The sequence below is a fragment of the Vespula pensylvanica genome, chromosome 1 (assembly GCF_014466175.1).
Source record: "Vespula pensylvanica isolate Volc-1 chromosome 1, ASM1446617v1, whole genome shotgun sequence".
NCBI lineage: Eukaryota > Metazoa > Arthropoda > Insecta > Hymenoptera > Vespidae > Vespula > Vespula pensylvanica.
Window position 1 is genome coordinate 12,050,699 of NC_057685.1, and position 14,291 is coordinate 12,064,989.

The window sequence follows — 14,291 nt, forward strand, 5'->3', positions numbered from 1 at the left end:
CTTTTCTGTGTTATGCAAGTATAGATAAAACAAAAGAAAATTCAAACATCGCGAATAATAATAATTTATCTTCTTTCTAATTCAATTTTTTTTTGTTTCGTGTTCTAAAAAAAATAAACATCAATTCTTAGATATTAATTAATAATTAATCTTCCTCGCGAAAACAATAAATAAGATATAAAAAATACAAATGTGCGTGCCTGTCTTTTTGTGTGTATGTGACTTCAAAGTTATATTAAGTTATAGAGGGTTGATATCCTACCAAGTAAAGTTCTACTAATTATTAGACGCGCACCTACTCTCTCGACAAGTTCGCTCGAGGCAACGTATTAATTTCAGGTCGCCGGCACGTTTTATCGAAGACTTTGGCCAAGATTTAAACGTTGCTTCGGCGACAGTTTAATGTCCACGAACACGGCTGGCACGATATTCGAGCTACGCGGCTTAGATTTTCAGTGCCAGTGGTAAAAGCAGACGCGTGACACGACTGCTAGAGACATTGGTAAACGAACAATATTACTCTTTGCTCTTTTTCAAAAGCATGTTCTCTTGACACCTACTGTCGTGAAAAGTAACGAGGAAATTGACTTTCGTGGTGTTTTGTTCTTTTTTCTTTCTTTCTTTCTTTCTTTCTTTCTTTCTTTCTTTTTGTTTGTTTCCCTTCTTTTTCTTTTCTTTTCTTATTTTATTTTATTTTACGTTACGATTGGTTTTTTATTTTTTTCGATCGAATTTCGTCGAAAAGTTTTTCACGGATTCAACGAGAAAAGTTCACGAGGAGAATGCGATAAATAAGGAATTTTTTCAGAACTCAGAAAATCCGTTGGAATTTAAAGGGACATCAGAAGATTTACTTCGGAAGATATTTCTCACTTCGCATATAATTCTTCGACTTCCAAGTTTACATTTCTGCCACAGGATTTACCAAATATGTCTGTCACATCGAAGTAGGAGTAATCATTCATCAATGAGTTCTTATGACATTCGTGTGTGTGTATAAAATCGTGTGTATAAAATTTTATATATATATATATATATATAAAATCGTGTATCTCAAAGAAGTATAACAAAGTAGGAACGAGTTATCGATCAGCCTAATTTTCGAAACTTTACACGAAATGCAAAACGTTTTTGTCTAAACTTTTCATCGGTAAAGAAAAAAGACAGAAAAAGAGAAAGAAAAGTTTGTCTAACTGTTTACGAATTATCCATCGAGTAGGACATTAACACTTGAGATAATAAAACGAATTATTCGTGAGTTTATCAAACTTTTAATAAGCAATTATCTCGCATTTTAACTAGGATTCAGGAGCTTCTAGGTGTGAATTTTTGCATAAATTTAGGGAAAAGAAAGAGATGGAAGACAAAGAAAAAGAATGAAGAAAAATTACGAGAAGAGAGAGAGAGAGAGAGAGAGAGAGAGAGAGAGAGAGAGAGAGAGAGGGAGGGAGGAAGAGGAAGGAAGAAAGAGAGAGAAAAAAAATGAGAAAAAGAGACAAAAAAGGAAGAGTGTGAAACGAGAAACAAAGTGACAGTTTCAGCCCACGAAGAGAAGATATAAAGAGAGAGAGAGAGAAAGAGAGAGAGAGAGAGAGAGAGAGAGAGAGAGAGAGAGAGAGAGAGAAAGAAAGAGAGAGAGTGAGTGAAGAATAGGGTCGTGGTAGTGCGAGAGAGACAGAGTATACGAGAGCTCGTAAGAGTGAGCAAGATAGAATGAAGAGAGACGCGCAAGCGCCGATTCGCGGCGTGGAGAACGCTTGCCATCCGCGTGGCGCGAGTTAGAACTTGGCTTCGTGCTTTTAGTCTTGCCCCGTCCCTTCGTCCATTCTCGTCCTTACCCGTGTGCTTACTCTACGATCAACCCTCTAACCACCCTCTTCTCGTTCACGCGGGAAATTCATCCTCGTGCGTCAAGAACGCGTGCTACTCGTTCGTGTAAACGAGTTCATTCATTTGTAAAAAAAAATTATATCTTCGATCGGAAGTATGATGATTTTGTTATCGAGTGCTTGTTCATCCTACCGAGGACGAAACTTTAGTTAAAAAACGATTGGATCGTTCGATCGACGTAGCTAAAGGAGCGATTGGAAAGTACTTCGATGTCCAATCATTGAAAAGAATCTGTAATGCGATATTTTTTATAAATCAAAGAAGTAACAGAATGTCGGAAGAATTATTATCCCATCGAGATTCGACGATTACCAGAAGGAATAATAAGTCAAATACAGCTCAAAGAAGATGGCGTATCTTAGCAAAGGCTTTAACAGGATCTTCGGATTATCAAACAGAATCAGACGAGGAGATTTCCGTACGACGTTTTACTAGTTTTGGCTTGCTCAAGCCGATACTGTTGGAGAATACTGTGACCGATTCTGACTCTTGTTGGTACGAGTATTCCGCCATGTTGGAGAACGAACTCTTTCAAGTTCAGATACGAAGGATAAACAAGAATTTTACTGCGAACGAACTGATTGGATTCAATAATACTGGGAATGTTTGCGTTTGGCCATCCGAGGAGTGTCTCGCTTACTATCTACTAAAGAATCGTGATATTTGTCGAAACAGAAGCGTTCTCGAGCTTGGTGGTGGGATGAGTTGTCTCGCTGGTGTCCTCGTTGCAAAATACTGCAATCCGAGTGCGGTCACGCTTACCGACGGCAACGTCACCAGCGTTGATAACGTTCGTTGCATCGTCCTCAGGAACGACATGGCCGATTTCGTCGAATGTGGGGTTCTTCAATGGGCTAGGGCTGCACGAGCCCTTAGGCAAGCTGCTGCAAGCAATTGTAATCGAAAGGTGATTATCTTCTCTCGAAAGAGTGCTACGAATTTTCGAGATCATTCCGATCGAACTACGTAAAATTTTACGATGATCGATACGTTTAGTTTTATTGATCTCGATTGAATCGATTTCTCTCACATTAGTAAGACCGACTGTGTGATATATGTCGATCGTAAAGTCGATCATAAAGTCAATCACGATATCGTATCGATAACGATATACTTATATTGATTTTTTTATTTTCTGTAAATTTGCATGCTATTTTATTACGTATTTATTCATATTATTTCTAAACGATACTTCGTTTATCTTCTTATCCTATCTGTTGTTATATATTTATTTATTTTACGTATTATTATATATTATTATATATTTTGTATAATTTTTAAACGATGATCTTTTCTGTTTTCTAATCACATGCATTTCTATATTTTTATTTTTTTAATAATTTTGAATTTATCTTTTGTCGACTTTTAATCGAACATTCATGGTAATCGTTCCAACACGAATCATAGTGTTAGAGAGCAGACAAATTTCGAAACGCATGGTCGATGCCCTCGTGGCCGAATAACGCGATTCGTCGTGTGCCATTCTGACCGATGTTAACGTGATCGGCATCGACAATGTCAAGTGCACCCTTGTCTTCGACAATGCGCATACCAATTTCGTATAAGACTCGACGTAATGCATTCCCCGTCACGTTCGATGAATCATTTCGAACATCGTGCCTCGTTCGATGAAAAAATAACGAAGAGCTCCGAGGAACGAAACAAGGAAATTTTATAATAAAAATAAAAATAGAAATATATATCATATATTATTAAATTGCCAAAGAATCGTATAAATTTTCTTACATTTACAAAAAAAAAATATATATATATATATGCGCGAAATTTATAATTAATTTATACGATATCTTTAATAAGACTGATTTGTATTCGTTTGGTAGAATTTTAATAATTCTTTTTATTTGCATTTGCATTTTGTGAATTTATTTAGCGATTATATTTTAGTTAATAATAACACGGTCAATTTGTTTCGTGTAAATACACATTTATCGTTCGAATTAATACTAACATTATTCTGTTAACGAGTAAGTCGAGCGATGTTTGTTCTATTATACGAATCGATGGCTTACGAAGCTTTTATAAGTTCGGTTCATTCGTGGATACTAAATCTTGTACAGAACTTCCGGGTCGTTTTCTCTATCACAGACCAGACGGAACGCGCGTGAATAGCTATGTGGATGATGCACCATTCCAATGTTTCCGGCTAGACTTTAGTTTGACTTCCTGTGTAGATCGTACCGAGCTCTCTCTCCTCATATTTCCGGTTGTACTTAACGTTTTGCCTCTTTTCTTTTTTCTTTTTTTTATTTTTAAAGAATACATTCGTGCCAATGTCGAGTATCGATTCAATTCAGTAAATCGACGGCTTTTTCGTTCTACGTATTCGTTTTAGTATTCTTTTTTCTTTTTTCTCTGTCTCTCTTTTTTTTTTAATTTTAAAAATACGTTTTTAACAAAATTACACATTGACCCATAAGAATAGAATAATTAATAGCTTTTTAATATCCCTGCAAGTTGTATGTTTGAGATGACAATAACAAATACTCTTTGTTCATTTATTTATTTCTTTTTATCTTGGATATTTCCTCGGAGAAATCTCAAAGTTTACCATCTAGTCTGCTCTCACTAGACTATCGAGTTTCGGATATACAAGTTAACATTTACCCCGTTCGCTCATAAATGTTTCGTCAATATTACATAAATTCGATTGGAAAGGTCTAGCATTTTCATTGAATGGTTTTAAATTTATGCAGATACTCAAACGTTCTTTCAAAGAATCATCTCTTTTATACTTCGATATTCGTTTGATCGTACGAATATCGACAAAATTCGATAGCACGTAATGTTTCTATCGTTTATCGAGTTTTTCGAAATTTTCGTATATATTTTGGGGATTTTTTCTTTTTTTTCTTTGATCCATTTTTATCAGACACGCATCATCGAGCAGGAGGATGACCTACCAAGCAAGAAAAGATCCTACGACGTGATCCTCTGCGCAGATTGTCTTTTCTTCGACGATGCCAGGCTTGACCTGGTCGAAACGATTTATGGTTGGCTTGCTGACGACGGTGTGGCCCTGGTGATAGCACCTAGACGTGGAACGACGTTTCAGAAATTCGCCGAAGCCGCGATCAAACGTAGTTTCATAGCCAGGCAGACCGAACGATACGACAGCGAGGTCTGGTCGAGACATCTGGAACTCTTGGATCAGAGCCAGGAATATTCAGCCGATTTGCATTATCCTGTTCTCCTGGAGCTCAGCAAGCAGAAAAAGACACCACCGGGATGATCGAGATCCATTGGGGATGAAGAGGACGACGACAATGACCTTGACGAGAGTATCAGCGAATGAAATCTCTTTTTTACTCTTCAAACCTTTGCCATTGTCTTTTTTCTCGGGTATTTTGTTCGAGTTGTTTTTGAAGTCGAGATCTACCGAGATAAATGAACGTTGTTTATATTTTATGACAACGAGGGACGAATGATGGATGATGAGAAAACTGTTAAAGAGTTCAAAGTTCAACGGCGATTGTCGAAAATTATATTCGAAGAGTACTTTGTCGAGTCGTTTGGATTTTCGAGTAGAAACTTGAGAGAAAGTTTTCGTAGCACGGAGAAACGCGTAAAACCGAATGGCATCGTTGTTCAGCGTTAATAACGCGTTAGCCAAATTGACGATGCTCCATCGGCTTCCTAGCATCATCTTAAGACTTAGACGATGTTGAAGATGTTCTTGGAATACTATTCTCTCTCTCTCTTTCTCTCTCTCTCTCTCTCTCTCTCTCCCTCTCTCCCTCTCTCTCTTTCTTTCTCTTTCTCTTTCTCTAAGTTATCTACTAGAGACCATTTTCATTATGCTCGAAAATGCATCTCGTTTGTATACAAGCGTGCACGTGCATCCTAAGTATAATATTTATACGACAAAGGAAACATTTGATCTTATTTAAACGAGAAAATATTAAAAAGTAACGATTAGTTAATTCTAAAAAGTTGATTCTACAAACTTTCTTCTATCGTTTAAGAAGAGTTTGAGAGAACTATTGAGAGAATCGTATTCAACGTACCTGATTTTTCATAGAACGAAAAAGTCAGTGTTCCGATATCCCATTCTGTGACGTAATTGTATGTGCGTGTGTGCTGACAGAAGTTTCTAAGTTGTATTACGTACGTAAGGTTTGAGTAAATGTGTTGACGACATTGTGTGCGGAGTGTTGAACGGCGAGAAGAAAATACAAAAGTTTTTACTAAATTCTTATTTGTTTTCAAGTTTTTTCGAAGATCAAAAAAAAAAAAAAAAGAAAAAGAACAAAACATCTTTACACGAAGCTTATTTCTTTAACGACATTTTTCTGACTTTTTCTTCTTCCTCCTTTCTTTCTTTTTCTTTTCTCTTTTTTTTTATTTAGTAGATGTAAAATCTCATTAACGATCTTTCGTTATTATTGAAATTTATTACAAAAAAAAAACGATGTCATCGAATCGAGGAAATAATAAGTCGAGGGTTCACATGGATCGCGGTTATTCGAGTTTAACATGGTCTCCCTTTGTTTTCACGCACGATTACGGAATAACGTGTGTCTACTCACTGATCAAGAGCTTTGAAAGCGATTCTATCCAAGAGAGAGAGAGAGACAGAGAGAGAGAGAGAGAGAGAGAGAGAGAGAGAGAGAGAGAAGGAGAGAGAAAAAGAGAGAGAAGGGAAGAGTTCTTTAACCACCCTTATATGAAGTCTATACTCTCCGTTGGTAACGTGGACGATGATTGGATAAGCTTTCTCTCTCTCTCTCTCTCTCTCTCTCTCTCTCTCTCTCTCTCTCTCTCTCTCTTCCTCTCTTTCGCTCTCTTTCTCTCCTTTTCTCTTGCTTTGTCTGAAGAATTTTCGAAAAATTCAGCGATATTATGTTTACTGTATCATCTCGTCGTCGATACTCGAGATTGCTCGTTCGTTGTCGCATTTTCGATAGAAAAGATCAACGTTACGTCGATGAAAGAAATAAAAGGAATGTCCGGATGCGGTTGACGGCCAGTACTGAAAATAAATACGAGCGAGAATGCTTTCGGAGAATCGATCGAGTTCCCCTCATTCTATGCTTTTCACTCGATTATCATCCCTTTTTTTGGGAAAAGCGAAGGAACGTGCGAAAGCGATGAAAAAAGAAAAAGCGATCCTTCGATTTTTCGATTTTTCGATCGACTTGATCGAGCTGACGAAGCAGTCGTTGCTTCTTTACTCTCGACTTCTTTCACGGTCGAATGAACAAGATTCAAAAGGCTAGGAATACGAACGACGGTGACTTGACTACTGTCGTTAACCAGAAAACGTTGAAATAACGTTGTTACGACGATGAATAATGATAGAGAAAGTTGGGGAGAGAAAAAAAACGCCAAATACCGAATGGCCAGACCCGATAAGTCGTCCCCATCGCGATCCTACATCGATCAAACTCGACGAAATATATTCCTCTATTTTGCTTGACATAATATCAAAAACGTCACAATCTACATACGTATATAAGTTTTTATTTAACGTATCTACATATATAATCGACGATACGTCGCATATCGTTCTGATTCTAATTTTGTTTTATATATTTCATTCTATATAAATAGATTTAAAATTGTTGTTTTGATTACCATTTTATTATGCAATTTAGTGATTCATTATTTTTATTCGAGCTAATGAATATTTTATCTATGTGTATTTTTATCTTGTTAAAACGAATTTTATTTATTTATTATCTGATATTTTTTTTTTTTGTTAGAATCGAAACGAATGATTTAGAATCGTTTAAAATGATTGAGGGTCCAAAACTCTTATACAGAGTCTCCTTTAAAATTTTTCGAACTTTCATAAAGCGAGAAATTTAGGGAATTTTTTAGCAGCTAATATTTATGGAAATAGTTGATAAATAATATATCGAAGAATACAATATACATATTCGATCATGATTACAAATTTTAATATGCAAATTGCTTTCTTATTATTGTATAAGAATTATATATGTGTAATGTTCTCTCTAATATTGTTATATTAGTAGTATTAATCGTATAAACTTTTTCGATTATTATCAAATAGTCGGAAAAATAAGAAATTGCTCCCAAAGTGAATAGGGCAATAATATTTTATCAGTAACAACATTAAAAAATGTATGCATATTGTACGAGCAGTTTTCCATTTCAATATTCGTATTACGAAACAATTATTACATTAATTATAATGCGGACAAAGTCGGAGTCGACTTATTCCTATTCTAGTTATTAAGATACAAGCGTAGAAGCATAAGAACGGTAAGAATGGATGTTGAGAGAATGTTTTGTTATATTGGTTTATTTCACGAAGTAGAAGAAAAATGTTCGAATGTTCGAGGATGTGTTTTTTGTAAAAAAAAAAAAAAAAAAAATTGTTTGAACGAAAGGTAAAGAAAGTTTGTATAGGTCGAGCAAGCCCTTTAGCGACAGACAAGATAATTAAGTAAAAAGTCGTTCCTTGAAATGGTCTAATCTGACCCTAATCCTGATCGTTTCTTCTTTTTCTATATCTTATGCCTTTCCAACTCCAACGTCATTACCTCGAAGGACCAATCTAGTTAAGTCTAGTCAAGACTACCAAACTTCCATTATCACGTACCTATGTATCCGCAAACAGCGTCTATTATACATATGTATATATCTATATATATATATATATTTACGGTTATATCATATACTAGAGAATTTCTCGAATAATAAAATATTTTCAATTATTGCCTGTGTTAACTCTTTCTCAATCTACCCGGCTAAAACATATTTCATTCCACTAAATTTTCTATATTCGAATTGGAATTAAACCTAGAATTAGAATTAATGATTAATCCTTTAATGCGTGATTTATTGTTGTAGAAATTTTTCAGGAAAGAAATATATATTAATATATACATATATATACATATATATATATATATATATATATATATATACCAACTGTAGAGTAAATATTAAAGCGAAAAAAGATAATTATAGGTATCACAACTTTTTTATAAAAAAATGAATAAAAAGAAAAATTGTAATAAACGGATTAATATCTTTTAATTCTGCTATATACATTTAAGGGTTAAATCGAGGCTAAATGCATTAAGAATGAAATCGAAGAGTCGTTGATTCGAACTAAAAGCGATTGAAGTTGAAAGAGTTGAGCCAGGAGTTAAGTGTCTCTATCTCGTTGAAAGAAGCGAGAGCGAAGAGATATCGGCAAGAGCACCGGCCATCGCTTTATCTCTTTCGGCACGTTTGCCAGGACCTGACGCAATCTCGAGTGCCGGTGAGCTTTCTAGCACTAGGTTAGATCGTGTCAGGTGCCGCGTCTCGAAGAGACATTTTAAGAGACGTTCATCTCGACCTTGCGCTCGTACTTCCGGCTCTTTACCGAGCTCAAAACGTTCCCTTTAATAACTACGTTTTATAGTGATCCACGAGACTCAAATAAATTGAAAACTCGTTAAACGAGAACATCGAGATTGTGATAATACGAAGGTGATATGCACACAAAGTCTGATGATTTTAATCAATAATTAATGATAATATAGCAGATATTTTTATCTGATATATATATATATATATATATATATATATATTATAATAATAATAAAGAAAATAACAAGATATATATTAATCTGAGATTTTAATAATATATTAAATAATATATTAATAATGTATTAATCTGAGAGTTTAATAATATATTAAATGAGAATATTATTTGAAATAATGATATAACAGATTAATCTATCGGACAAATACATAAAACGGAAAATTACGATGATAAAGAAAAATAGTTAATTATCGATAAATTGTTTCCCACGCGAGAATTCTTACGATAAAGCCACGCAAATAGAGTTTACGTTTACTTTTAAAATGCACTTTTCCTTTTAATTAATTAACGCGTCCGCAATGTGGCACGACTTCATCTTGTTTATACCCATCTGATTCTTTTCCTAGTTTTTCTTAATACCCAGTGGCGAACTTTAATGACGTCGTACAATATTTCAATATTTTTATTCTATAATATATTTCCCAGAGCCATTTATTAATTAGTTAATTATTTCGTATCTAACGATTGTATTCATTCTTACGTTCGACTTTTTATTATGTAAATCTTTTATTTTATTTTTTTCTCTCTCTCATTATTTTATCTCATTTCGAGTTTTGGACAAATTCGAAGAACTTTTTGATCGTTTAAGAAAAATTTTAAAAGCACTCGCACGTTGAAGATTAATATAAAACTTTCTATGAAACTACGATCAGACTGTCTGCTTTAATTAAGAGAGATTTTAATAAGAATGGAATAAAAATAGTTCATACGTAAAAATGTTATTCAAAAGCGTTTATTCCTTTGTGAATTATTCGACGATTTTGTATGACATACAATAGAAAAAAAATGAAAGCTTTTTGACGTATGATAATAGTTTCGATTAGCATCTACTTTTCGTGACCGGGTTAAATAATTCTAGAGAAAATAAAAAAAGAGATGACAAAAAGGAGTGGATACCGAAGAGAATCATATAGTCGACTTCTATACATTTACTACTTTTATCCGTTTACTCACACGCGATACATTACAGAAAAAGAACGAAAGAAAAAGAAACAGAATAGTCGTTTAAACCTAAATTCCAACTACGATGCAAATTCACAATTTGATTCGAAGTTATTGGTGGATCGAAAGTAGACTCGTGAGAGTTGAAATGATTCTGATAAAAAGTAGAAAGGAAAATCTCTTGAGGGTTCTTGAAAAGGATCAAACAAATAACTTAATTATAATATAATATAATAATAACAAATATATAATATTTGTATAATTAATTATCTTACTTTCCCTGCAATTTTTTAATTATACTTGGTTCATTTCTTTGAGAGATTTTCTGTATTATTATTGTTGTTGTTATTTTTGTTATTATTATTATTAATATAATTATTCATATTATTCATATTATTATTAATAATATAATTAATTATCTTACTTTTCTTGCAATTTTTTTAATAATACTTGGTTCATTTCTTTGAAAGATTTTTTTTATCATTATTGTTGTTGTTATTTTTATGATTATTATTATTATTATTATTATTATTGTATATTTCGAGTGATTCTCGATTATTCTTACTTGTAAGAAATTTACTAATTATGAGTATATATGGTGTACCTCTGGTATTACCTTTCCCTTAATTGAGCATCATTAACGAGGGTGTATGTTAGAAATTTACTACTGCCTGTAAGTATACCATCCGTTGTTTACTCAGCAACGCAACGCAGCACAACGTAACATGTCGTGCTCAACATTGGGGTATTGTGTGTGTGTGTATGTAGAACGATGTACCTTATAATTAACTAACCAACGATCGTTTATACAATGACAAACGTATGTCTAACAAGATCTTATCAGCATTCGTTCTGATTTCATATAATATTGATATTTGACTATAAAGTTTCACGCAAGTCATTCGCGATACATTAACTCTTAAATGCATGTGCAGAATTGCAACGTATTAATGTTTAATGTAGTTTAATGTGCTATGTAATGCACCTGTAATTATTTTTCTATTTATATCTCGCAAACGAATTTATGATAATATTGTTTTCCCATTATTTTCGTTTTAATATTCATCTAAAAGGTAGCATAAATTTATTTTTGTAAAAAATTACTAAAGATAATGAATTATAGATTAAAGGATTAAATAAACGTAAAGTATAAATACAATTGGATTTTCAATATGATTTGAAAGATAGTCGATGTCGAAGCTAAAATCAAGAATGTAAAAAAAGACTTAATTTTATAATCTCGTATTTTTATTCGATTACCCAGTCGATTTAAACTCCACCTCTGGCGATCGGATTTAATTGAATCGGCCTTACAGTAGTATTATCTTACTCTATGAATTCTTCTTGAAAGTGTTATAAGCTTTTCGTTGAAAATGGAAGGGTTCTCCGAAAAGTGTAGAGCTTTAACCGATAAGTCCTCTTATGCGGTCCATTTACGACAAGTGCATCTCCGTGCCTGTTGGTCAGAGAATACCGTGAGATGTATTAAGATCGTAGATCCTTTTAGTTATATGACGTTCTTCCTGTCGTAATTCGTGGAGAAATAAATATAAATTTTTAAGGACGTTATGTAACATCGGAAACGATTTCTAAATACTTTTATTTCTTTTTTCGGATATAAAATATTAAAGCAGTCTTTTTCTATCGTCATCCTTAGAGAGAAATGATGTAAATTTTTAACGATGTTGTTAAATAAACGGAAAGAGTTTTCTAATAATTATCTTTTCCAAATATATTACAAACAAATTGAAAGAGTATAAAACGTCGAGAAGATATTCTTAATCTGAGTAGACGTTTTCCATGAGAGAATTTGCGAGGGAGATTATTCGCATAATGCGAGACACAAAACGCAGGGTGAAACTTTCTTAGCGAACACTTGGGCTGGACGTGAAACGTTAAACAAGACAGGGGAGAAATTTTACGGCCGACAGATTCGAGCGTTTAACGACCATCTTTTACAACGTCTCCTGCGTATAAACAGTGCTGCGTAGTATAATGTACAACATCCTAAATAAAGATGTCGATGGAAATATCTGCTCTTGGTTGCAAAGAAGTTAACAATTAGACGATAAGAATGAACAACAATTAAGCGATAAGAGTGAAGAATGAAAATGAAAATAAATTTTAATATATGTCTGACTTCAAATTTTTCTTTAAAAACGTACTTTTTTAGATTGTTATAATATCTTACACATTTATGATATATACATTTTTTAATAGATATAAAATATATATATTCTTTGTGTTATACATTTTATATTTATTAAAAAAATATATATTAAATATATAAAACTCAAAGAAAATAATCTAATCCGCTATAAATGGAATACGATCGATTATGCAATTTAAAACTATAATATATTTATACGCTCGACAAAGATCACATCGGACGAAAACATTGGACTTTATTTAATGGATAGGTTTATATTTCTTTTGAGATAATATCATGAGATTGGAACGTCATCACGAAAGGTACTAGTCAACCAACGTAGATAAAATCGTGCCGATAGAACGTGCTCCGATCTGAAAATGATCTGAACACTAGGATAGTGAAATTCTCTAGACTAGAAGTGTAAAAGCGTCCGACAATCGTTTTGCTATGCAAATTGTTCGAGAAAAGCAGGTCGAGTAACTTGGAGTTTCTCGTTTGACGATCGAGATCGACGTCTCGCCGCGTGATTTAGGGAGCGCGCCACGTGTTGATAATATTTATCTTGACATCGAACCCGTTTAAACTCCCATACTCGTGTAAACGTTCGGCCGGGCGGGAAATTTTCCAGAAATAACACGAGTCGATCGTGAGTGGGGTCTCTTCGTAGATCGGCACGGAAGGTCGTGATTATTTTACGACTGTTTTTGTTTCGTCTTCTCGTCGATCGAAGCTTTTGTCGAAGGATCGACAAAATTGTTCATTCTGAACGACCCTTCCATTATTTCTCATCCATGCACGTATCCAATTTCGTTCCGTTTATCTGATTCCTACGATAAATCTAATACCTTTGATAGTTTTTTTAGAACCTTTTTATCGACTATTGGCAAGGGAATTCTTTCCCTTTTTTCCCCTTCTTTCTTTCATGAATACGAAGAGAAAGAAAGAATTCGATAATGAAATTGTAAGATCAATTGTTTTTACATTTTTACGTCATTTAATTCTGATTACGAATAGAAATGTTAAAGAAAATGTCGAGAGTCATTCGTGATGTTGGATTTTTTATGTTTACGTTGATAATGTCATTGAAGGGAATAAACAGAAAAAAAAAAGAAAAAAGGACAAACAAATTATTGTTGGATTATTAATCGTGCCGTGAGAAAGCATTTTTCGAATGGACGTACAAATATTTTCTATATCTTTAAATCTTTTCATTAAATATTCGATCCAACAGATTACCTTTTATTCTACTCTTCGATCAAATATAATAAATATAAACGTCCTCTGAAAAGAAAAAGAAGATGCAAAATGCCTGCGCGTGCAGACAAATCATGACGATTAGACTCGCATCTATTTCGATTTAGAAAAGAGGTCGAACGATTGTAACAGATACCTCTCGACATTACCTGAAGACTCAGGCAGGGGTTTGACAATCGATTATGCAAATTCTAGGAAAAGCGAACGCGGCTGGTTTAGATTCCGTGGAAGAAGAGGCTGCACCTTTGCTCGATCACATAAATCTTTTCCATCCTCGATCGTTTTCCTAACGTTCTTTATGTAAATTCTCCTCTTCGTCCAAAAAATATTGCTACTGGGTCACGTCTAAACTGTCTCTAATACATATGTATATATATATGTGTGTGTTTGTGTATATATGTGTAGTATTTTGAATACATTTCAAAAATCAAATTCATATGACATATAAAAATTGAAAAAATGTATAAT

General features: G+C 33.6%; 2 protein-coding genes across 2 annotated transcripts in view; both read left to right on the top strand.

Moving 5' to 3' along the window:
• The window catches only part of LOC122633726 (WW domain-binding protein 4), a 41,838-nt gene that overhangs the window by 7,768 nt on the left and 19,779 nt on the right, over positions 1-14,291 (top strand). The window lies entirely within an intron of this gene.
• On the top strand, positions 1,444-8,596 carry LOC122633733 (calmodulin-lysine N-methyltransferase). Its single transcript, XM_043822040.1, has 2 exons — positions 1,444-2,797; positions 4,781-8,596. The coding sequence occupies exons 1-2, from the start codon at positions 2,162-2,164 to the stop codon at positions 5,138-5,140; spliced, it is 996 nt and encodes a 331-aa protein (XP_043677975.1). The 5' UTR covers positions 1,444-2,161; the 3' UTR covers positions 5,141-8,596.

What these genes read in the sequence shown, in the direction of transcription:
- LOC122633733 (XM_043822040.1), top strand. Translation starts at nt 2,162, where the DNA reads ATGTCGGAAGAATTATTATCCCATCGAGATTCGACGATTACCAGAAGG. An exon ending in CAAGCAATTGTAATCGAAAG is followed by an intron (nt 2,798 to 4,780) that starts GTGATTATCTTC and finishes CATTTTTATCAG; the next exon opens with ACACGCATCATCGAGCAGGA.